The sequence below is a fragment of the Cervus canadensis genome, chromosome Y, assembly GCF_019320065.1.
Source record: "Cervus canadensis isolate Bull #8, Minnesota chromosome Y, ASM1932006v1, whole genome shotgun sequence".
In the NCBI taxonomy this organism is placed as follows: Eukaryota; Metazoa; Chordata; class Mammalia; order Artiodactyla; family Cervidae; genus Cervus; species Cervus canadensis.
In genome coordinates this window covers 7,480,038-7,505,922 of record NC_057420.1, presented here as the reverse complement: position 1 = coordinate 7,505,922, position 25,885 = coordinate 7,480,038, and the positions used below count along the sequence as shown (strand labels likewise).

The following is a 25,885-nucleotide window of genomic DNA, read 5'->3' as shown; positions in this document are numbered from 1 at the left end:
TTCTGCTTTCCTTGGAATGTAACCAGCAATGGGATTGCTGGATCATATGGCAGTTCTGTTCCCAGATTTTCAAGAATCTCCACACTGCTATCCATAGTGGCTGTACCAGTTTGCGTTCGTATGAACAATGTAAGAGGGTTCCCTTTTCTCCACACCCTCTCCAGCATTTGTTATTTGTAGACTTTTTGATGACAGCTATTCTGACTAGTGTGAGATGATACCTCATTGTGGTTTTGACATGCATTTCTCTAATAATGAGTGAAGTTGAGTATCTTTTCCAAAAATTTTTTAATCATCTGTGTATCTTCTTTGGAGAAATGTCTATATGGGTCTTTTGCCCACTTTTTTATTGAGTTGTTTATATTTCTGGTAATGAGCTGCATAAGCTGCTTGTATATTTTGGGTATTAATTCTTTGTCAGTTGTTTCATTTGCTGTTGTTTTCTGCCATTCAGAAGGCTGTCTTTATACCTTGCTTATAGTTTCTTTCATTGTGCAGAAGCTTTTAATCAGGTGCAATTAGTTTATTTTTGTTTTTCTGTCCACCAGGAGGTGGGTCATAGAAAGCATGTGGTGACTTACGATGAAGAGTGTTATGTCTTTATTTTTCCCCTTGAAGTTTTAAAGTTTCTGATCTTATATTTAGGTATTTGAGCCACTTTGACTTTATTTTTGTGTATGGTGTTAGAAAATGTTGTTCTAATTTCATTCTTTTATATGTAGTTGACAGTTTTCCCAGCACCACTTGTTGAAGAGACTATCTTTTCTGCATTGTATATTTTTGCCTCATTTGTCAAAAAGACAGTGTCCATAGGTGCATAGACTTATTTCTGGACATTCTGTTTTGTTCTGTTGATCTATATTTTTGTCTTTGTGTCAGTACCAGACTGTGTTGATGACTGTAGCTTTGTAGTATAGTCTGTAGTTAGGAAGGTTGATTTCTCCTTCTCAAGATTGCTTTGCTATTTGGAGTCTTTTGTATTTCCATAAATTGTGAAATTATTTGTTCCAGTTCTCTGAAATATACCATTGGTAGTTTGATAGGGCATGCATGGAATATGCTAACAATGAAAAATGAGAAAGGAAAAAAAAAAAAGAAAAACCAGAAAGAGAAATTAAGGAAACAACCCCATTCAACATTGTAACAAAAGGAATAAAATGCTTGGGGAGTATACTCATTTTCACTGTACTGATTATTGCAATCCAAGAACATGGTGTATTTCTCCATCTGTTTCTGTCATCTTTGATTTCTTTCATCTGTGTTTTATAGTCTCCTCTATATAGATCTTCAGTTTCTTTAGGTAAATTTATTCCTAAGCATTTTATTCCTTTTGTTGCAATGTTGAATGGGGTTGTTTCCTTAATTTCTCTTTCTGATTTTTCATTGTTAGCATATAAGGATGCAAGGTAATTTCTGTATGTTAATTTTATATCCTGCTACTTTATGTAGAGGAGGCAATGGCAACCCACTCCCATATTCTTGCCTGGAAAATTCCATGAATGGAGGAGCCTGGTGGGCTGCAGTCCATGGGATCCCTAAGAGTTGGACGCCACTGAGCAACTTCACTTTCACTTTTCAGTTTCATTCATTAGAGAAGGAAATGGCAATCCACTCCAGTGTTCTTGCTTGGAGAATCCCAGGGACGGGGGAGCCTGGTGGGCTGCCATCTATGGGGTCGCACAGAGTCGGACACGACTGAAGCGACTTAGCAGCAGCTACTTTACTGTATTCATTGATTAGCTCTAGTAGTTTTCTGGTGACAGCTTTAGGGTTTTCTATGTGGAGGATTATGTCATCTGCAAACAATAAGAGTTTAGCTTCTTTTCCAACCTGGATTCCTGTGATTTCTGCTATTTCTTTTTCTTCTCTGATTGCTGTGACTAGAATTTCCAAAACTGTGTAGAACAGAGGTAATGAGAGGGGGCGCCCTTGTCTAGTCCCTGATTTTAGAATGAATGCTTTCAGTGTTGCACCACTGATGGTAGTGTTTCCTTTGGGTTTGTCCTCCATGGCTTTTATTATGTTGAGATATGTTCCTCTACGCCTACTTTCTGGAGAGTTTTCATCATAAAAAAGTGTGGAATTTTGTCAGAGGGTACCTCTGCTTCTATTAAAATAATCACACTGTTTTATCTCAATTTGTTAATATGTTATTACATTGAATTGCAAATATTGAAGAATCTTTGGCATCCCTGGAAGCACACCCAGTTGACATGATATTTGATCTTTCTAATATGTTTTTGGGTTTTGTTTGCTAGAATTTTATTGAGGATTTTTGCATCTACGTTTATCAGTTATATTGTCCTGTAGTCTTCTTTTTTTGTGGCATCTTTGTCTGGTTTTGGTGTCAGGGTGAGGGTGGCCTTATTGAATGAGTTTGGGAGGTTTTGTTCCCTTGCAGTTTTCAGGAAGAGTTTCAGTAGGATAGGTGTTAACTCTTTCTTAATTTTTGGTAGCCATCTAGTCCTGGGCTTTTGATTATTGGAAGATTTTTATTACAATTGTAATTTCTATGCTTGTGATTATAGTGTTCATATATTCTATTTCTTCTCCAATTTTGAAAGGTTAAACTTTCTAAGTATTTGTCTTACTTCAGGTTGTACATTTTGTTGGCATATAGTTGCTCATAGTAGTCTCTGATGATAGGTTGTATTTCTCTGTTGTTCATTTTAATTTCTGGATTTTTTTCTTTTTAATTTTATGGATTTGAATCTTCTTCCTTTTTTTCTTGGTAAAACTGATTAACGGTTTGTCTGTTTTATGTTCTCAAAGAACTAGCTTTTAGTTTACTGATCTTTGCTGTAGTCTCTTTCATTTCTTTTATCATTTATTTCTTCTCTGGTATTTATGTTTTTTTCCCCTTGTACTAACTTTGGTGTTTTTTCTTCTTCTTTTTTTCTAGTCCAACAAAAAAAAAAAAAAGAAAGAAACAACATGTAAAGTTATGTTGTTTCTTTCATTTTTTTTTTTTTTTTCGTTTCTTGAGGTAGGCTTGTTTTGCTCTGAATTTGCCTCTTAGCACTGCTTTCCCTGAATCCTATATTTTTGATTTTTGTATTTTCATCATTTGTTTCTGTGCATATTTTGATTTCCTTTCTGATTTCTTCCATGATCTTTTGGAGTGTGGTGTTTTGTCTCCATTTGTGTGTGTTTTACAGATTTTTTTCCCCCTGTGATTGATATCTAATCTTAAGCATTGTGATCTGAAAAGATGCTTGAAATAGCAGATTTACCAAGCCTTATTTTGTGGCCGAGAATGTGATCTGGAGAATGATCCATGTGCACTGGAGAAGAAAGTGAAATACATTGTTTTTGGGTGAAATCCTTGGTGGATATTATTTCTCATGGGTCCAATGTATTATTTAAAATTTGTTTCCTTGTTGATTTTTAGGTCAGATATTCTGTCCCTTGGTGTGAGTGTGGTTTAAAGTCCCCCACTGTTATTGCATTACTGTCAGTTTCCTCTTAAATAGCTGTTGGTATTTACCTTATGTATTGAGGTACTCTTTATGTTGGGTGCATATATAATTGTTTTATCTTCTTCTGGTTGATCTCTTGGTCATTATGTAGTGTTCTCCTTTGTGTTTTATAACAGCCTTTATTTTAAGCTTTATCTGAGTGTTGCTATTCCTGCTTTTTTTTAAACTCCATTTCATGAAATATCTTTTTCCATCCTCTGACTTTTGGCCTGTGGCTTGAAATGTACCTAGGTACATTTGGTTTGAAATGGGTACCTAGGTTTGTACCTAAGTTTGAAATGGGTCCCTTGTAGACAGCGTATATAGGGGTTTTGTTTTTATATCCATTTGGCCAGTCTTTGTCTTTTGATTGGAGTGTTTTATTCACTTACATTCAAGTAGTTATTGAGAAATATGTTCCCATTAGCATTTACTTTATTGTTTGGGGTTCTTTTTTAGAAACTTAAAAAATTTTGTCTAGACAAGATCCTTTAGCATGTGCTGAACGATTAATTTGGTGGTGCTGAATTCTCTCAGCTTTTGCTTGTCTATAAAGCTTTTGATTTCCCCTTTGAATCTGAGAGAGATTCTTGCTGGGTAGAGTAATTTTGGTTGTGGTGTTGCCCTTTCATCTCTTTAAGTATATACTGTCGTTCCCTCTAACCTGCAGAGTTTCTGTTGAAAGATCAGATGTTATCCTTATGGGGATCCACTAGTATGTTTTTTTGTTGCTTTTCCCTTGCTGCTTTTAATATTTGCTCTTTATGTTTAATTTTTGTTAGTTTGATTAATATATGTCTTGGTATGTTTTGCCTAGGATTTTATCTTGTATGGGACTCTCTGGGCTCTTTGGACTTGGTTGTTTGTTTCCTTCCCAATTTTAGGAAAGTTTTCTATTATCTTTTCGAATACTTTCTCATGCCCTTTCCTTTTGTCTTCTTCTTCTGGGACCCTATGATTCTAATGTTGGGGAGTTTGACATTGTCTCAGAGGTCTCTAAGGTTGTCCTCATTTGTTATTTTCTTTTTTCTGCTCTGCTTCATTTATTTCCACCATTGTATCGTCTAGCTCAGTCATCCTTACTTTTGCCTCAGTTACTCTACTGTTGGTTCCCTCCAGGGTGTTTTAATTGTTTTTTTTTATTGTTCATTACTGATTGACTATTCTTTATTTCTTCTAGGTCCTTGTTAAACATTTCTTGCATCTTCTTAATATGAGTCTATAGTCTGTCTGTAACTCCATTTTGTTTTCAAGATTTTGGAGTACCTTTACTATCATTGTTCTGAATTCTTTTTCAGGTAAACTCCTTTTCTCCTCTTTTGTTTGGTTTGGTTCATTTTTATCATGTTCCTTCACCTAGTGGATATTTCTATGCCTTCTTATTTTGTTTAGTTTGCTGTGTCTGGGGTCTTCTTTCTGCAGGCTGGAGGGTTGTATCTCCTCTTATTCGTGGGTGGGGTTGGATCCTCTGTGTGGGGTTGGACCTTTGCTTGTGAAGGTTTCCTGCTTGGGGTAACTTGTTTTGCATTCTGGCGAATGGAGCTGGACCTTGTCTCTCTGTAGGGCAGGGAAGTGTCCAGTAGTGAGTTTTGTTGTGTCTGTGGATTTGATACGGTGTGTGAGATATCTTGTATTGCAACTTGCTTTATTGGAATTTGCATTGGAACTTGCTGGTTCTTTGGTGAAGTTTGGTTTTAGTGTAGGCATGGAGAGTTTTGGGTGGTGAGCTCTTGTCTATTAATGTTCCTTGGGGTCAGAAGTTCTATAATGGTCTAAAGTTCTGGAGTTGAGCCTCTACCTCTGTGTTTGAATCACCCTCCTACAGTAGCATTAAAGCTTTTCTGTTCTCAGAGCACTAAAGACAAACCCCAAGGTTAATGTTGAAACAACTCTCCACAGCCAGGAATACCCAGAGACATTCACAGAGTTAGGTAGAGAAGAGGAAAGAGGGAGATAGAAGTGACCAGGTCAAGAAAAGGAAGAGTTATTGGGCGAGAGAGCAATCAAGACAGCAGTTGAATGCCTAAGTGAAAATGGATATTACAAAATAGACCCTTAAAGGCTCAAAATTAATAACAGATATCAAAAAACAAAGATTAAAAAACTAGGATAGAAATTAGACTCTCAATATAGTACAATAAAGTATAATATAAAAACTATAAAACAATCTGTGATAAAAATAAAAAAAATGTTTGTATGGAGTTTGTTTAAAAATGGGGCTTTTTAAAGAAAGGTAATAGGGTACAAATATGAAAGTTAAGGAAATAATAAAGAACAGTTTTTTTTTTTTAAATTAAAAATGATAGTAAAATGTATACAGGAATTTCTCTGTAGCTGTTGTGAGCTGTGTGGAGTAGGTTAAGTGTTAAATAATTCCTTATTCTGGCTTGTACTTGTTCTCAAAGTCTGTTCTTGACTCTTAGATGCACAGTCTCAGATTAACTGCTGGGTTTCAGTCTATTGCATCTGCCACTTCTGGGTGTTTCCCCCATCTTTGCTTATTTTGGCCTTCTGTGTTTTTAAGTTTTTTCAGTGTCTAATCTCTGCCCTGACTTGATGGGGCAGAGGTGACCATTTTATTCAGGCTCACTTGCTTGATTGTGTTGCAGAGAGTGAGACACACACTGCAAGCAAACACTGCTGGGATGTGTGAGGTGCGCTCACAGTGAATGGACCACATGGGGGTTGCTGCAGCCCAAACTGAAGTGTGCTTTCCCGGTCCCTACTACTCAGGCTCCCGGGTCCTCTGCAAAGCCCTCCCTGGGAAGCCCTTGGTTTTGTGCACTTCCCAGGACCAAGCCTCTCAGGCACATATTCCTGGATGTGCCACGAGCACACAGACCCAGGTAGGCCATGTGTCTCGTGATTGCAGCAGCTTTGTTTCCTGGGTGTGCTGCAACGGCTTAGTCTCAGGTGTGCCTTGTGTCTCCTTAGGGTGACTGGTCTTAAGTTGTAAGACTCATGGCAGATATGAACCATACAGGGTCCCAGGAAGACATGATTAGTGACTGGCAGCCTGGTCACAGCTTGGTGGGAGAAGAATCTTGGTTTGAGATTGCAGAGGTCCCTTGCCTTCTGCCTCTGGCTGTGGTATACCTTCCTGTCAGCCTCCAGAGAAGGAGGGCCATTGGCAAGAGGCTTATTCTCATTGGTATTCCCTAGGGTGCAATCCTTTGTTCTGTAATTGTGCCAGGGGTCACGATGAGATGTGGAGCACCCCTCTGGAAAGGTCTTTTGTTTTTCTTTGTCTCTGGAGTTCCCAGGGATTGGGTTGTTGTGTCACGTTAGCCCCCTCAGATTGTCCTCCGGGCACTCAAACCTGGTCCTTACCCTAAAGACCAGTGATGTAGCCCATGCCTTGCCCAGCCCCTCCTGTATTTGGGCCGAAGTGAGTGTGTGAGCCTTTTGCATTTCTGTTTGTAATGTGGTTCAGTGTGAATTCTGTGGTGATTTTTTTTTTCCCCGTTATGTTGCCCTCAGAGATTCCAGAGCTCTTCACTGACTCCCTCTGTGATAGGGTTTCCTATTATGTGGAAACTCCTACATGACTCCCTCCCCAGGTGAGGTCTCTGTCCCTAAATCCCTTGTCTCTCTTTTCATCTATTATCTTTTGTCCTAACTTCTTTTAAAAAGATCACCTTTTGTTTCTGGTACCTGGTATTCTCCACCAGCATTTAGAGGTTGTTTTCTGGAAGTTGCTTCAAGTTCATTTGATCTTTTCATGGATCTCTGGGGGAGAAAGTGCTCTCCCTATCCTATTCCTCAACCATCATGGGACCTCCCTTCCTCTTCTGTGTAATCTTGTCATATATTCTTATTCTCTTCTGCTACTGTTAGGTTCTTGCCATTTCTGACCATTATTGTGCCCATCTTGCATGGATTTTTCCTTGCTCTCTAAATTTTCTTGAAGAGGTCTCTAGTCTTTCCTGTCTTTTGGTTTCCTCTAGTTTTTGCATTGTTCATTTAAGTTTTTCTAATCTCTCTGTGCTATTTTCTGAAGCTGTGCATTCAGATGGATATATCTATTCAGTTTCTTGTTTGACTTTCACTTCTTTTCTCAGCTATTGGTAAGGCCGCCTCAGACAACCACTTTACCTTCTTGCATTTCTTTTTCTTGGGAATAATTTTAGTCACCATCTCCTATACCGTGTTACAGACCTTTGTCTGTAATTCTTCAGGCACTCTGATCTAATCCCTTGAATCTGTTTGTCACTTCCACTATATAATCTTAAGGAAATTGGTTTAGGTCATACCTGAATGGCCTAGTGGTTTTCCCTACTTTCTTCAGTTTAAATCTCATTTTGGCAATTCATGATCTGAGCCACAATCAGCTGCAGGTCTTCTTTTTGTTGATTTTATAGAACTTTTCGGTCTTTGACTGCAAAGAATATAATCAGTCTGGTTTCAGTATTGACCATCTGGTAATGTTCACGTCTAGAGTCTTCTCTTGTATTGTTGGAAGAGGTTATTTAGCAGTGTGAAAGTGTTAGTCACTCAGCTGTGTCTGACTCTTTGCAACTCTGTGGACCATAGCCCAGCAGGCTTCTCTGGCCTTGGAATTTTCCAGACAAGAATGCTGGAGTTGGTTGCCATGCCCTTCTTCAGGGTATCTTTCTGATCCAGGGATCAAACCCAGGTTTTCCACATTGCAGTCAGATTCTTTACTGTTTGAATTACCCAGACAGTCCATTTAGCAGTGTAATTGCTAATAATTATGGTAGTAGGTGTTACTCAGTTTTATAGAGACCAGGAAGTTTTAAGTGCCTAGTTATGTATGAATGGATTTAGGCCTTCAGAACCTGCTTAACTGTGTGTTACGTTATTCTTTTCTTGGTACACTTTTTAAGACTTTTTGTCTTAAGTCTCTTCAGAATTTGTTTCATTGATGTATGCTTTACTGAGTAACTTAGAGAGACCCTGTTTGTATTCAGTAAGTGCTAAATAATAAACATTTTTTTTGACACTTGTATAGTGCGGAATTTTTTTCCTTCATAGCTTATATACAGCAGTTGTTTAGTAAATTCTCACTTTGTAAGACACTTCCTTTATTTAAGGATTTTTTCTTTTTCCCCCCCAAGGTACAAAAATTGTCCAAGAATGAAGTGCTCATGGTGAACATAGGATCCCTTTCAACAGGAGGAAGAGTTAGTGCTGTCAAGGCTGATCTGGGTAAAATAGTTCTCACTAATCCTGTGTGCACAGAAGTGGGAGAAAAAATAGCCCTTAGCCGAAGAGTTGAGAAACACTGGCGGTAGGTTTGTCAGTTTTCACTTTTCATTTCAAAACAATACACACTTTGTTGTAGTATAATTTGTTCTTAATGGTATATGCATGTACAGGTACAAACTTCTCCTTGAATTCAGTGCTTCTCAAGGCTTAACTCAGCAGTGTATGTGAGTCACTAAAAGCTATACTTTCTCCCTTCTGTGTAAAGCTGCATTTCAGTTTTTACCCCCACCATGTACTGAAACTGACTTTCACTTAGTCTCAAACGTAGTTTGTATAAAATCAAACAATTCAGAATCAATCATTCTGTTTTCTTTAACTTTTAATAGATACATCATTCATTTTATTATTATTCATATCATATATCATTATTCGTATTAATATATTACTACTGTGCATGTGTCTGTACACATATACATATATGTATGTGTGTGCGTGTGTATTTATACATATTTATATATATATACCTTAGTTTTTCCAAAATAACTGAATAGGTGGTATAGTCTGGAATTCTTAGTAAGAATAAGAATAGTCTCTTATTCAACTCGCTCAAAGATTTTAACATTGGCAGAATATAAAACCTGCAGTTTTATTTTCAGCTTTGTCATCTGTCTCGACTTTGTCCTTTACTGAATTTTCCTTTCTTCAGCCCAGTATCATATACTTCCTTTTCATTTTAATTTCCATTTCATTTTCCTTTAGTTTTTTTCTTTCTTTTAAGTTTGCACATTTGGGTTCCTTCTTTTCCTTCATTTTTTTCCTCTCACCTTACGTACTTCATGGCATATGGAACCTCCCCAACTAGGGATCAATCAAACCTGGACCTTCTCCTGAACTGGAAGCACAGAATCTTGAACCAGTGGACTGCCAGCGAATCCCCTCCTGGAACTTTTTCTTGTCTTAACATGAATTAAAGTTTTAATAGTACAAATCAGTTAATTTATACAATCTTTTCTCAGTTTCAGTTTGATACTTTATCATGTTACATTTACATTATTTATCATAGTCCATATTGGTTTATAGTTTGTGTTATCTCCTTATCATAAAGGCACAGAATATCTGGCTATACTTGGTTGGAGAGGTTAATTTTGTTCCTACAAGGCATATGATTTTTCTGTTGTAGGTTTTTTCTTTTTTTTTGACTAATAAACAGTCTATTGGGAGAACCCTTGATGGGATGGCAGATTGCCTGCTTCTCATTAAATTGCCTCCCCTTTCCCTCCTGATTGTTTTTGCTTGATCTTCTCTCTGGGATTGATCTTCACTATGTGTTGCTTTTTCACATTTATCATTTGCCAGTTCGCTTTTTTTATTTATTTAGATACTATAATGTGCACTCAGAGGTGTGTAGGTTACTCAGTCGGTTCTGATCCATTACTGTTTTTCGGTTTTGAATATACATTTTAAAAATTTATTTATTTTTGGTTGTACTGGGTTTTTGTTGTGCAGGAGGTTCCTTTAGTTGTGGTGAGCAGGGGATACTTTTTGTTGTGGTGCTTGGGCTTAGTAGTTCCAGCATCTGGGCTAAGTAGTTGTGTCTTGAGGGCTCTAGACCACTAGCTTAAGTGGTTATAGTGCACGGGCTTAGTTCCTCTGCAGCATGTGCGAATTCCTGAATGGGGATGAATGTGTCTCTCCTGTACTGCCAGGTAGACTCAACTACTGGACCACTAGGGAAATGCTAGTGTTTTTCATTTTGATGATCATGACTCACTTTGACTATTGTGATTCTCTTCATCTTTGTTGCCATGTCCTTTCCTTTTTTTTGTAAATTAATTAATTGGAGGCTAATTACTTTACAGTATTGTAGTGGTTTTTCCCATACACTGACATGAATCAGCCGTGGGTGTACATGTGTTCTCCATCCTGAATGCCCCTCCCACTTCCCTCCCCATGCCATCCCTCTGGGTTATCCCAGTGCATCGGGACTGAGTGCCCTGTCTCCTGCATCAAACCTGGACTGGCAGTCTATTTCGCATATGGTAGTATACATGCTTAAATGCTATTCTCTCAAATCATTCCACCATTGCCTTCTCAGAATTCAAAAGTCTGTTCTTTATATCTGTGTCTTTTTCTGTCTCACATATAGGGTCATTGTATGTGTTAGTATACTGTATTGGTGTTTTTCTTTCTGGCTTACTTCACTCTGTCTAATAGGCTCCAGTTTCATCCACCTCATCAAAACTGATTCAAATGCATCAAATATTACTCAACCATTGTGTATATTCCATTGTGTATATGTACCACAGCTTTCTTATCCATTTGTCTGCCAGCGGGCATCTAGGTTGCTTCCATGACTGGCTATTTATAATAAACAGTGCTGTGATGAACATTGGGGTACAGGTGTCTCTTTCAATTCTGGTTTCCTCAGTGTGTATGCCCAGCAATGGGATTGCTGGGTCATATGCCACTTCTATATCCAGCTTTTCGAGGAATCTCCACACTGTTCTCCATTATGGCTGTACTTGTTTGCATTCCCACCAGCTGTCTAAGAGGGTTCCCTTTTCTCTGACCCTCTTCAGCATTTATGATTTGTAGACTTATTGATAGCAGCCATTCTGACTGGCATGAGATGGTACCACATTGTGGTTTTGATTTGCATTTCTCTGATAATAACTGGTGTTGAGCATCTTTTCATGTGTTTATTAGCCATCTGTGTGTCTTCTTTGGAGAAATGTCTGTTTAGTTCTTCGGCCTATTTTTAGATTGGGTTATTTTCCTGGTATTGAGCTGTCCTGAGATGCTTTTATATTTTGAGGTTAACTCTGTCAGTTGCTTCATCTGCTATTATTTTCTCCCATTGTGAAGGCTGTCTTTTCACCTTGCTTATAGTTTCCTTTGTAGTGCAAAAGCTTTTAAGTTTAATTAGGTCCCATTTGTTTATTTTTGCTTTACCCAGGGAGGTGAATCATAGAGGATCTTGCTGTGATTTATGTCAGAGAGTGTTTTACCTGTGTTTTCTTCTAGGAGATTTATAGTTTCTGGTCTTACATTTAGATCTTTAATCCATTTTGAGTTTATTTTTGTGTATGGTGTTAGAAAGTGTTCTAGTTTCATTCTTGTACAAGTGGTTGACCAGTTTTCCCAGAACCACTTGTTAAAGAGATTGTCTTTTCTCCATTGTATAGTCTTGCCTCCTTTGTCAAAGTTAAGGTGTCCTTAGGTGTGTGGATTTATCTCCGGGCTTTCTGTTTTCTTCTATATTTCTGTCTTTGTGCCAGTACCATACTGTCTTGATGACTGTGGCTTTGTAGTAGAGACTGAAGTCAGACAGCTTGATTCCACCAGTTCCACTCTTCTTTCTCAAGATTGCTGTGGCTATTTGAGGTTTTTGTATTTCCATACAAATTGTGAAATTATTTATTTTATCTCTGAAGAATACTGTTGGTAGCTTGATAGGGATTGCATTGAATCTATAGATTGCTTTGGGTAGTATGTTCATTTTCACTCAATTGATTCTTCTAATCCATGAACATGGTATATTTCTCCATCTATTTGTGTCCTCTTTGATTTCTTCCATCAGTGTTTTACAGTTTTCTATACATAGGTCTTTTGTCTCTTTAGGTAGATTTTTCCTAAATATTTTATTTTTTTCTTTGCAATGGTGAATGGAATTGTTTCCTTAATTTCTCTTTCTGCTTTCTCATTGTTAGTGTATAGGAATGCAAGGGATTTCTGTGTGTTAATTTTATATCCTGCAACTTTACTATAGTCATTGATTAGCCCTAGTAATTTTATGGTGGTGTCTTTAGGGTTTTCTGTGTAGAGGATCATGTCATCTGCAAACAATTTTACTTCTTTTCCAATCTGGATTCCTTTTATTTTTTTTTTTTTCTGATGGCTGTGGCTAAAACTTCTAAAACTATGTTGAATAGTAGTGGTGAGAGTGGGCACCATTTTCTTGTTCCTGACTTTAGGGGAAATGCTTTCAGTTTTTCATCATTGGGGATAATATTTGCTTTGGGTTTATTATATATGGCTTTTATTTTTGTTGAGGTGTGTTCTTTCTGTGCCTGCTTTCTGGAAGGTTTTTATCATAAATGGATGTTGACTTTTGTCAAAGGATTTCTCTGTATCTATTGAGATAATCATAGGATTTTTATCTTTCCATTTGTTAATGTGGTATATCACATTGATTGATTTGTGAATATTGAAGAATGCTTGCATCCCTTGCATAAAACCCACTTGGTCATGTTGTATGATCTTTTTAATATGTTGTTGGATTCTGTTCACTAGAATTTTGTTGAGGATTTTTCGTCTGTGTTCATCAGTGATATTGGCCTGTCGTTTTCTTGTTTTGTGACATGTTTGTCTGGTTTTGGTATTAGGATGATGGTGGCTTCATAGAACGAGCTTGGCAGTTTACCTTCCTCTGTAATTTTCTGGAAGAGATTGAGTAGGATAGGTGTTCAGTTCAGTTGTTCAGTCGTGTCCGACTTTTTGCGACCCCGTGAATCACAGCACGCCAGGCCTCCCTGTCTATCACCAACTCCCGGAGTTTACTCAGACTCCTGTCCATTGAGTCAGTGATGCTATCCAGCCTTCTCATCCTCTGTTGTCCCCTTCTCCTCCTGCTCCCAATCCCTCCCAGCATTAGGGTCTCTCCAGTGAGTCAACTCTTCGCATGAGGTGGCCAAAGTATTGGAGGTTTAGCTTCAGCATCAGTCCTTGTAATGAACACCCAGGACTGATCTCCTTTCGGATGGACTTGTTGGATCCCCTTGCAGACCAAGGGATTTTCAAGAGTCTTCTCTAGCACCAGAGTTCAAAAGCATCAATTCTTCGGCACTCAGCTTTCTTCACAGTCCAACTCTCACATCCATACACCAAGCTAGATAGCATATTAAAAAGCAGAGACATTACTTTGCCAACAAAGGATAGGTATTAGCTCTTCTCTAAATTTTTGGTAGAATTTACCTGTGAAGGCATTTGGTCCTGAGCTTTTGCTTGTTGGAAGATTATTTTTTACAGTTTCAATTTCTGTGCTTGTGATGGGTCTGTTAAGATTTTCTGTTTCTTCCTGTCTCAGTTTTGGAAGGTTATACTTTTCCAAGAATTTGTCCATTTCTTCCAAGTTGTCCATTTTATTGTCATATAGTTGCTGATAGTAGTCTCATGATTCTTTGTATTTCTGTTATCTGTTGTGATTTCTCCATTTTCATTTCTAATTTTGTTGATTTGATTCTTCTCCTTTTTTTTCTTGATGAGTCTGGCTAATGGTTTGTCTATTTATCTTCTCAAAGAACCAGCTTTTAGCTTTGTTGATTTTTGTTATAGTCACCTCAGTTGTTTTTTTTTTTTTTGCATTTATTTCTGCTCTAATTTTTAGGAAGGAAACATCACTAAATTTTAGAAGGAAGCTTCTGCTAACCCTAAGGTTCTTCATTTCTTCTTTTTCCAGTTGCTTCTAAAGTTAGGTTATTTATTAAATTTTTCTCTTGTTTCTAGAGGTAAGCTTGCAGTGCTATGAACCTTCCCCTTAGCACTGCTTTTAGTGAATCCCATAGATTTTGGGTTATTGTGTTTTCATTTTCATTTGTTTCTATGTATAATTTGATTTCTTCTGTGATTTGTTAGTTTTTCAGAAGTGTGATGTTTAGGCTCTATATGTATGTATTTTTAATAGTTTTTTTTCCCCGTAGTTGACATTTAATCTTACCACATTATGATTAGAAACTATACTTGAAATGATTTCATTACTAGTGCTAGATTTATGGCACAGAATATGATCTCTCCTGGAGAAGGTTCCCTGTGTACTGAAGAAGAAGGTGAAATTCATTGTTTTGGGGTGAAATGTTCTATAAATATCAATTAGGTCTAACTGGTCCATTATATCATTTAAATTTTGTGTTTCCTTGCTGGTTTTCTTCTTGGTTTTCTATCCACAGGTGTGAGTGGGTATTAAAGTCTCCCACTATTGTGTTACTGTTAACTTCCCTTTTCATACTTGTGAGCATTTGCCTTATATACTGCAGTGCTCCTATGTTGGGTGCATATATATTTATAATTGTTATATCTTCTTCTTGGATTGATCCTCTGATCATTATATAGTGTCCTTGTTTGTCTCTTTTCTTGGCCTTTATTTCAAAGTCTATTGTAACTGATAAAATTGCTACTGCTGTCTTCTTTTGGTCTCTATCTGCATGAAATATCTTTTCCCAACTCTTCACTTTCAGTCTGTATGTGTCCGTGGTTTTGAGGTGGGTCTCTTGTAGACAGCATATGTAGGGGTCTTGCTTTTATATCCTTTCAGCCAGTCTTTCTTTTGGTTGAGGCATTTGTGGTTTGGGGCGAGTTTATAAACCTCTTCTGTGTTTCCGGTCTAGAGAACATCCTTTAGCATTTTTTGAAGAGTTGGTTTGGTGGTGCTGAATTCTCTCAACTTTTGGTTTCTCCTTCATATTTGAATGAGATCCTTGCTGGGTATAGTAATCTGGGTTGTACGTTTTTCTCTTTCATGACTTTAAGTATGTCTTGCCATTCCTTTCTGGCCTGAAGAGTTTCTACTGAAAGATCAGCCGTTATCCTTACAGGACTCCAGTTGTGTGTTATTTGTTCCTTTTCTCTTGCTCCTTTTAATAGTTGCTCTTTGTGTTTGATCTTCATTAATTTGATTAATATGTGTCTTGTGTTGTTTTGCCTTGGGTTTATCCTGTTTGGGACTGTCTTGCTTACTTGAACTTGGGTGGCTATTTCCATCTCCATTTTAACTGTTATCTCCTCGAATATTTTATCATGGCTCTTTTGTCTTCTTCTTCTGGGACTCCTATGATATGGAATGTTGGGACATTTAACATCTCCCCAAAGGTCTCTGAAGTTTTCCTCATTTCTATAATTCTTTTTCTTTTTTCCTTTCTGCTTCATTTATTTCCACCATTCTATCTTCTACCGCACTTACCCTATTTTCTGCCCCAGTTATCCTACTGTTGGTTCCCTCCAGAGAGCGTTTGATATCAGTTACTGCATTCTTCACTATTGATTGACTTTTTTGTTTCTTTGATTTCCTTGTTAAACATTTCTTCCATTTCCTCACTCCTTTTCTCCAGTCTGTTTATCTGTAACTCCATTTTGCTTTCAAGATTTTGGATCATCTTTAGTCTCATTATTCTGAAGTCTTTTTCAGAGCCTATTCCCTCCTCTTTTGTTTGGCTTGGTGGGCATTTATCATATTCCTTTACCTGCTGAGTATTTCTCTGCCTTTTCATTTTGTTTAGATTGCTGTGTTTAGTGTGGCTTTTTTGTATGCTGGAAGTTTGTGGTTCTTCTTTATTATGGAGGTTGCTCCCTGTGGGTATGGTTGGACTAGTGGCTTGTCATGTTTCCTGGTTAGGAAAGCTTGGGTCTTTGTTCTGGTGGGTGGAGTTGTATTTGTTCTGTCTGAAGTGCAGATAGTGTGCAGTAATGAGTTTTGAGATGTGTGTAGGTTTGGTATGACTTTGGGTAGCCTGTATTTTAATGCTCAGGTCTATGTTCCTGGGTTGCTAGAGAACTAACATGGTATATCTTGCTCTAGAACTTTTTAGCTCTTGGGTGGAACTTGATTTCTGTGTAGGTATGGAGGCTTTTGGTTGATATCTTGTCAGACAAGTTAATGTTTCTGGAGTCAGAGTCTTCTGGTGTTCTCCAGTTTGGAATTTAAACCTCCTGCCTCTGATTTTCAGTCTTACCCTTGCAGTAGCATCAAGACTTCTCCATCTGTACAGCACAGATGACAGAACATCTAGGTTAATGGTGAAAAGATTCTTCACAGTGAATGACACCCAGAAAGGTTCACAGAGTGACATGGAGAAGAGAAAGAAGAGGGAGGAGGGAGATGAGCTAATCAGTAGGAGAGGAGGAGTGGAGTCAAAAGGGGAGAGGCCCTTTTAGCCAGTAATCATTTCCTTATGTGTTCTGCACAGCCTGGAATACCCAGAGAGATTCACAGAATTAAGCAGAGAAGAGAGGGGGTAGAGAGGAGATAGAGGTGACCTGGGGGAGAAAAGGGAGTCAAAAGGGGAGAGAAGAATCAAGCCAGCACTCACTCCCCTAGGCAAAAATGGGTACTGAGGGTTAGATTGTTAAAGGTACAAAATGGATAGCAAATACCAAAAAGCAAAGATAAAAATCTAGAGGTTAGACTCTGAAAAATACATTATTAAAAATACAAAACAAAATCACAAAAACTATTAAAAAATATATATGAAATTCACTTTAAAAATAGTCTTTTCTTGGCAAGGCAATAGCTTGTAAAAATGAAAACTAAAGAACTAATAAGTTAAAAATAAAAAATTTTTTCAAAAATTAAACAATTATAGTAATGAAAGTATATCTAGGAATTCCTCTGGAAGCAGTTCAGGGCAGTGTGGGCCCCGTTCGGTTTCAGGTAGTTCCTTGTTCCAGCTTCTGTTTCTTCTCAAGGTCTCTAGGCCTCTTCCAGTGCTTAGTCAATGTAACTACAGGGTTTTAATCTCTTGGACCTGTCAGTTCCTGAGTGGTTCCCTGTTTTTTTTGACTTCTGTTTGCCAGTCTCTTCAGAGTCTGCCCTGACACAAGGGGGAGAAGATCATCTCTTATTTAAGCTAACATGATCGGTTCTGCTGTGGCAGGAGGAGGGGTACACTGCAAACAAATGTCACTGGCGTGTGTGGGGAGTGCTTGCAGTGTCTGGGACACACTGGGTTTGCTCCTGCTCATGATGCGTGTACTTTCCCTGTGTACAATGCTCAGGCTGCAGGTTGCTCTGCAGGGGAACTATCCAAAGCAGGCCCTGGGTTGCGTGCCCTTCTCAGATCTAAGATTCTCGGGTTCAGATACCGTTCAGATTCTCAGGTCCTCCACAAACGAACAGACTCAGTGGGCATGCATTTTGTGCCCTTCCAGGTTTGAGCAGCTTGGGCAACCAGGTGTCTGGTGAATGCAGTGTTTTCCAGGTGGGTGGTGCATCTTGATCACCTCCCCGGTCCCAGCTGCTCAGTTTCCTGGGTGCACCACAAGACTACCTTCTCAGGTGTTCCACATGTCTTCTCTGGGGAGCTGTTCTCTGCAACCCTCCTAGCATATGTCAACCATCCAGGATCCCAAGAGTTATTTAGCAAGTGGGAGCCTGTTCATAGTTTTGTGGAGCATGCCATCTATGAGGCCAAGATTGCCCCTTGCCTTCTGGCTTTGGTTGTTGCCAGCCTGTGTCTGCCTCGGTGGGGGGGCATGGGCGTGTCCACAGCTGGCTAGCTCTCCTTTGGTATTTGCTCAATCCTTTGTTCTGTGAACAGGCCTCAGGTTAGAGTTTTTCAGGGGAAAGTTCTCTCCTTTTTTTTTTAATTTTTTCCCCCTTTCTCTGGCTGTACCACAGTTTGGGTTGCTATCTCACGTTAGTTCTCTCGGATTGTCCTCAGGGCATTCATGCCCAGTCTTTACCCTAAGCATGCATTGCAAGCCTCCCTGTTCAGCTCCTGCTCGCTGGTGGCAGATGCAAGTGTCTTGGGCTACTTGTCCACTGGAAGTTAATGGCTAGGTGCATATTCTGTGGTTTTTGTTTTTTTCTTCCCGGTTATGTTGCCCTCTGAGATTGCCAAACTCCCCACAGACCTGCCCATGAGAGAGTTTCCTGGTGTTTGGAAACTTCTCGTTCTTGACTCCCTCCCTGGGCTGGGTCTCCATCGCTAACTGTTTTGTCTCAGTTTTTTTTCTTTTATATTTTATCCTACCTCTTTTCAAAGCGAATGCACTGACTTTCTGGGTGCCAGGTGTCTTCTGCCAGTGTTCAGAAGTTATTTTGTGGAGGTTGTCTAGTGTTCAAATGATCTCTTGTTGAATTTGTGGGGGAGAAAGTGGTCTCCTCATCTTGTTCTTTCACCTTCTTAGGACTACTCTGTTTGCAGTGTTATTTGTGGGATCTTGACTTAGTTCCTTGACTAGGGATTGAATCTAGACCTGCAGTAGTAAAAGCACTGAGTCTTAACTGCTGGATCACCAGGAAAGTCCTATTCCTAAGTTCTTTTAAAAGTAACCCATCTAAAATAAAAAAATAAAAAAAATAAAAAAAATAAAAAAAATAAAAAAAAAAATAAAATAATAAAAATAAAAAAATAAAAAAAAATAAAAATTAAAAAAAAATAAAAATAAAAAAAAAAAAATAAATAAAAGTAACCCATCATTTTTCGTCTTTGTATATTGTATTTATTTGTTGTTGTTATGGAGTTACATATAACATCATTAGAATATTTTATGCCAAACTGATATGAGCTTAGTTTTAAATCACATGCAATGGCTTACTCTTTTTCTTTTTTCTTTTAAATTGGAGGATAATTACTGTGTTGTGTTGATTTCTGCCATACATCAACATGAATCAGCCACAGGTATACACATGTCCCTGATGTCTTGGACCTCCCTCCCTCCTACTTCCCACATATCTTACCCCTTTAGGTTGTCCTCCTGTCTATCTGCTTTACCTTTCATATGTATATGTTTTCTTGCTACTCTCCCCATTCATCTCACCCTCTCCTTCCCCTTCCCCATATGTTTATGTGTGTATACAGTACATCTTCCTTATTATTCGTCTCTTGATGGACACTTAGGTTGCTCCTATATCACAACTGGTGTAAACATCAAAAGCACACACTTCTTTTTTTAAATTCATTTATTTTTGTTTGGAAGATAATTTCTTTACAGTGTTGTGATGGTTTCTGCTGTACATCAACGTGAATCAGCAATAGGTATAAATATGTCCCCTTCTTTAGTATAACTCCCTCCCACCCCAGCCCACCCTCCCCTAGTCATATAGCGAGTTCCCACTGGCTATCTGTTTTATGTATGGTAGTGTATCTTCCTGTGCTCATCTCCTGATTCATGCCACCCTCTCTCTTAAAGATCTATTTGTACAGTTAATGGCTGTTGATACTATAGATAAATTATATCTTTGTATATGGTATTTATTATTAATTCTTACATATTGGATATTTAGATTCTGTGCTCCAGAATTAAGTATTGCAGTTTTCTTTGTCTATATTCTTTCCTTTACCAAGAGAGCAGTACATTTTCAGAGATATTTTGTTGCTATGTACTCTTTTCAGTTCAACTTGAAGGATTTCCTTTAGCATTCATTTAAAAGACAGGTAAACTGATAATGAATTCAAGAAGCTTTTATCTGTGAAAAACCTTCATTTCTTCATGTTGAAGGTATTTTTAAAGTATTTTTAAAGTTAGTTAGCTTGGTAGTTTTTTTGCTTTAACACTTGCAGTGTATCATCCTATTTTCTGTTGGCCTGCAAGATATCTGATAAGAAATTCATAGGTAATCTTATAGAACATTTGTTATGTACTGACTTTGTTACCTCTTGCTGTTTTAACATTTCATGTTTGCCTTTGACTTGGATGGTTAGATCATAATTTGTTTTTTATCTCTTAGGTTTTCCGAGTTGGAAATTTTTGAGCTTCTTGTGTATATTCATGACTTGTTCCAGTCATTAGCTCTAACTCTTCCTTTCTGGGACTCTCATAATGTTGATTCTAGTGATGTATTTTAGGTTATTTAGTTCATGTTACTTTTTTTTTGTTTTTTCTTTTGCTTCTCAAAGTCAGTAATTTAGATTACCTGTTTTCAAGATTTGTTAATCTTTTCTGACACTGTTCGAATTTGCTGATTTATTAATCTAGTTAGTTTCCCAATTGTCCTTGCATTTTCTTGCTTTAGAACTTGTATATAGTTGTTTTCTGTTTATTTCCTATTAAAAAAGAAATTCTTTTTACAATTGATTCTGTTTTGTTTTAGAAATTCTCTATGTGTAAAGTCTAAATTTTTTTATGTATCATCTTCCTAATATTTTTAGGTCTCTGTTTCTCCTTTAGCTCTTTGGCATTATTTAAGACATTTGCTTCAAAGTCCTTCTCAAGTAAGTCCAGGGCCTCTGCGTTTAGTATCTTGGGTTTTATTTTGTTCTCTTACATGGACTGTGATCTTACTTCCCCGTATATTTATAAGCCTTGTTTTATTTAAGATTGGGCATTTGAAGAAAAGAAAAAAGCATAAAAACAGGAATCTCTTCTAGTCTTGAAAAACTTCAGAAAGAAAACGTCAACCTGGTATCTAAGCGTCATCTTCCCTGGAGCTGTATTCTTTTGTCTGATTTGTCTGTGTACACAACTGTTTTATGTCTTAATGTCCCCAAGTCTCACTCTTGCTTCTTCTGTGACCTCATTTTATTATATTCCTCTGCTTATAATCCTTTATCCCTCAGGCACCCTTAGCCTACAGTCTTTCTGAAGCTTTTATTCACCTGGTCTCACACAACTGCTTTCAGACGTCTTCAGCCTCATAGTACAACTGTGCCACAGTTCTGCAGGAACTCTGATGCCAACAAGGCAGAAACTAGTCTCTTGAGCAGCCCTAGCAGCCCTGAGACAAGACAGACCTTTGAAAACAAGTTCTGTTTGTTTCATTCTGTCTCATAAGGGGAACTGTAAATTAATTGGCTTCTACTTGGCTATGATGTACTGGGTGAGCAAAAATGCCATAAAAGTTTTTTCTCTTTTGACTATAACTTTGTTTTGTTAGTATTATCCTTAGCTGCTGCTTTGGTCAGAATGTAACCTACTTGGTGTTTTATAGAGAATACATATCTGGAACCTATAAGTCGCCCATTTTTACTAACTTTCTTCTTCTTTTATATTCTTTAGAATTGTATTTTTTGTTCCTATTTAGGTGGTTTTGTTTTGGAAGGGAAGCTTTAGCTCATTGTGGTGTTTGACTGCACTATTGAGAGTAATCTGTTTATAGTCTGTCTATTCTAGTTCTTCACTTTTTTCTCTTCATTTATCTCCCTTTAAAGCTATTATAATCTATTGAGGTGCTATAAAAGACACATTTTTCAAGGTAAAAATCGGTAATGACTTTTTTGTTTTAAAATAAGTCGATGTGTGTTTTTTCTTTTTTTTTGTCTTGGGACATTACACCTATGGGGACCTGAAGTGCTTCTGTTTCCTAATTCTGAATGGGTAGTTCTTTTGTGTTTCTTTTTTTTAGAGAGACATTAGTATATCTGTTATAGAAACTTCTTGTTTGCTTGTCTTGTCATTCGTGGTGGCCAAAATCCATGTATGAGGGTCTGGGATTCTAAGAAGGTAATATACAGACTTTTCTTTATAGAACAGCCTGTTATAGGAACAACTTTGAATTTAGAGGAAAATGTAGTAAGAACAGTTTTGTCACAATTTTACATTTATGCTAATGAAATGGATTGAAAATTCATAATTTCTTTTATTTTTCATTTTGCAGTTTAATTGGTTGGGGTCAGATAAGAAGAGGAGTAACCATCAAGCCAACAGTAGATGATGAATGAAGATTATCAGTTAAATAATATATTTGGATGAAGTCAGAATTTCTCTTAACAACCTAGTGGTATAATTTCAAAGCAGTACCAGCAAATACATTTCATTTCCTTAGTACAACTGTTAAGGTTGTTTTCATTTTTATCTGATGAAAATTAGTTTTTATTCTAAAATAAACAATAGGGTCTATGATAAATGTCAGAATTAGCATGTTGATGGGTTCAACGCACATTTTAGCAATGTCACTTTTGTGCATTAGTTCAGGTTTCAAATGAAGCTGCTGTTACAACCAGCATTTGCTAGTGTACACATACCACTGAACCTGTTCAAAATAAAGTTTTTCTCTTAGTTTTTCATGATTTGCCTTTGAGTATTTCTGGGGGCTGTGACACCATTCAAAACTTGTGGACACAGTCTCCTTCAAAACCAGGTTTTCTTTTTTATCACGTATTTTATGTTGCGTATTTTTTAAAATGTAGAATGAGAGTTAATAGGTTCAAACTGAATTGTCCCTTAGCGTAGGGGGTTCCCTGGTGACTTAGATGGTAAAAAATCTGCCTGCAGTACAAGAAATTCAGGTTGGATCTTCCCTGGGTGGGGAAGATCCCCTAGAGAAGGGCATAGCAATCCACTCCAGTGCTTTTGCATGGGGAATCCCATTGACAGAAAAGCTTAGTAGGCTATACAGTCCTATGGGGTTGCAAAGAGTCGGATGTGACTGAGTGACTAACACTTAGAGCATAAGGGATTAATTAACACTTAGAGCATAAGGGATTAATTACATGGACAGATCTTTCTCACCCTTTACTATTTTCCTAGACTGAAACACAGGAAGCTTAAGCCAATTTTATGTTTGATCCTGGTGGTTTAGTTGATAGTTATGATATGGATTCTAATTACTAGTCTTTTATTCCTATCAAGTAACATGTTTCTTTTTTTTTTTTCTTTTTGCTTCTTCCTTAAAATACTCACTACAGGGGCTTCCCTGGCGTTCCAGTGGTTAAGACTCAGCACTCCCACAGCAAGGGGCATGAGTTCAGTCTAAGCAAGAAGTAAGATCTCATATACCTCATGGTGTGAAAAAATTCATTATAAGTAATAATTGTTAAAATTGGCATACTCATGATTTTAATTTAAATTTGAAAAAAATTAGAGCCTGCAGAAGACACAGTGCTGATAATATAAGCAGTTTGCAAATAATGATGTTTCCTTAGCCCAGATACATTTTAAATTGACTTAAGTCAATCATGTTTAAAAAGTGATAATTTGAGATAGAGTAGGCTGGGAGACTTAAATGTATTGCAATATTGAATATGTTTTCAAAGAAATATAAAGGCAATATAACATTTAAGCTGATGAGGCAGGTGGGTCATAAATTTAAGATCAAGAACAGGTTTATCTTTCAGAAAAGTATATTCAGGTCTAAAGTTCTGCATGTGATTTCAGTAGCATCACTGAGCTGGTGAAGTCAAAAGGGATTTAATTCATATTAGCAATTCCTATAACCTAACCTTCACCTATAAAGAAAAACTTACACATTTATTGTGTACTTTGCTTGTGCTTTGGAGGGTTCTATTCTTTATATATAGCAGTTCGTTAAAAAATTCCATCGAACCTGGGCACTGTTATCCCCATTTTACCATTGAAGAAACTGAGGCATAAGGAAGCTAGGAAATTTGTCCAAGCCTTGAAACTAACAAGTAGTAAAATTAGAATTCAAAACTAAATTATCTGGATTCAGAGTTTATACCCTTAACAGTGAATTTACACACCTCTTTTGGAAGCTACGTTTTCCAGTTGTGGGTGCCATGCTATCAAGAATAGAACTTCCTAAATGTTTTTGAAGAGGTATTCATTTTTTCAGACTCTTTTTCCTCTGCTCATTTTATTACTGTTTTCATACTATTTTACTTGCTTTTTATATTAATGCTAGTTCTGTTAAGATTTCCTTCTCTGAGGGAGGACTCTCAGTTTCCTTGTTTTGGTCATCTGTCTTTGCTTTACATATATTGAGAGTAAGTTAGGTAAAGTAGACTGTGTGTATCATTTAACTAAGAAAATGTCTGTAATACTGTTTTTGGCTAGTACGACTTATTTGCTGTTAGTATGGTTACATCAGAATAGTTTTGATTAGTATCTGCCTAGCATATCTTTGGCCCTTGGTTTCATCTGTTAATTGTAGTCAGAAGTAAAACATTGAGGAGATTTTACAACTTTTATTTCCATAAAGATCAGAGAATACTTAAATTTGTGTGAGCACAGACTATAACTAACAAACACTTTTAAATTTGGATTCTACATCATAACTAGGACATAGCTTATGTTTCATTTTAATTTTACCAACAAATTGCAGACATGCTATATAGATCATGTGCTCAGTATTTAAAGTAGTACTTAGCTACAGTAAGATCATTGGGAGAATATGCAAACCTTTTTAAAATACTCTTTTAATAATTCCTCTGAATTTTATTCTGTATGTATTATTTTTGTCTCAGAAACTCATGCAGTTGAAACATAGGAATGAAAAGATCTGCTGCTCATTCTATAATTAAGTAAAATCATGTAGTCCAGTGTTTAGAAATGAAGTGGGTTGGAAGGAATGATTTCAAAGGATAATCATGGGGGGTAGAAATAACTTTTCCTATCATTTCTACTTTAATGCTTTCTCTGGAAAGTCATGAGTGATGAAAATTATACTTTGGATATTGATTTCTAATGTATTGTGTCATTTGCCTGTTTCTAACCTAAGTAGCACTAACTTTTAGGGCTCATACAGGTAACTCGCAGAGGGCTGAAACACAAAGAATTAAGTAAAAGAAAGTAATAATAGACAAAGGATATTTGTGCTGGTAATGGTAGCATGAAATTGAAAGTGTCAGTCATGTCCACCTCTTTGCATCTCCATGGACTATATAGCCCGCCAGGCTCTAGCCATGAAATTTCCCAGGTAAGAATACTGGAGATGATGGCCACTTCTTTTTTCAAATGGTAGCAGTGGTAATAACAATTTAGATTCTGAGCCATCCAGGATAATAAAATTTTACCAAGAAGGCTTCTTCATTACTTTACTCTTAAATGATATGAGTCTAAACTAGATTTTAGTACTGGGAGGAAAAAGTGGAGGTAAGAGGTTCTCCTGGAAAACTGTGCTTTGGTAGAATGGAAAACTAAATTAATTCAGTAAAATTGTGAACTACCAAGAGTTCAGAAGTATTGTTTGTAAATTAATTATTTAGCCTAAATTTAGACCACCTTTTGGGGAGAGTTTATTGAGAGGTTTTATTTATTATGATGATTTTGTTCAGTTAATTTAAAATTTAAAATTAGATATGCTGACTTAGAATGAACTGAAGATGTATTCCCTTAGCAGTGTTTTGGAAGTGTTGAATTTGTGCATAATTGATTGTATTTTTTGCTGAAGTGAGTGGAAGAATTTAGCCAAAGCCATAAAAGCTCTTTGTTTTTTGCATTTATGGAAATATTTTAACCTTCAGTTTAAGTTGCTTTCTTAAGTATAAGCTCTTCATGAGGAAGTTGTGGTAGTTTGTGTCCAGAAATTTATTCATTTCATGTAATTTGTGGATTTGTTGGCAAAAAGTATTTTTGAAGTTCCATTATCTTCATACTGCATTTCAGTCTTTAGTGTTACAACATGTTTCATACCGGTAATTTTAATTTTCCACCCTTTTCTGCCGCTACTCGGCTAGACTAGGGGTTTATGAATTTGTTTGTCTTATGAAATAACCAGCTTTTTTTCTCTTATTTTCCTTTATGAAGATTGATCTGTGCACTAAAAAAAAAAAATTTTGTCCATTTCCTTTCTCTGAATCTAAGTAACTGTTCTCTCCTTCAGGTGGAAGCTTAATTTTTTTTTTCTGACATAACCATTTAGTATT

At 37.0% G+C, this 25,885-nt stretch overlaps 2 protein-coding genes across 3 annotated transcripts in view; both read left to right on the top strand.

Moving 5' to 3' along the window:
- The window catches only part of LOC122436476 (eukaryotic translation initiation factor 2 subunit 3, Y-linked-like), a 42,514-nt gene extending 20,169 nt beyond the window's left edge, over positions 1–22,345 (top strand). Inside the window, exons 11-12 of one of the 2 annotated variants that reach the window (XM_043460269.1) lie at positions 8,537–8,709; positions 21,937–22,345. In XM_043460269.1, the coding sequence (XP_043316204.1) occupies positions 8,537–8,709; positions 21,937–22,000 (237 nt within the window). In that variant the 3' untranslated portion in view covers positions 22,001–22,345. The remainder of the gene's footprint in view (positions 1–8,536; positions 8,710–21,936) is intronic. The other variant, XM_043460270.1, reaches the window with a different exon arrangement.
- Positions 22,346–22,500: 155 nt separating this feature from the next.
- LOC122436475 (zinc finger Y-chromosomal protein) overlaps positions 22,501–25,885 on the top strand; it is an 82,363-nt gene continuing 78,978 nt past the window's right edge. Inside the window, exon 1 of the mRNA XM_043460264.1 lies at positions 22,501–23,041. The gene's annotated coding sequence lies outside the window, so the exon portion shown is untranslated. The remainder of the gene's footprint in view (positions 23,042–25,885) is intronic.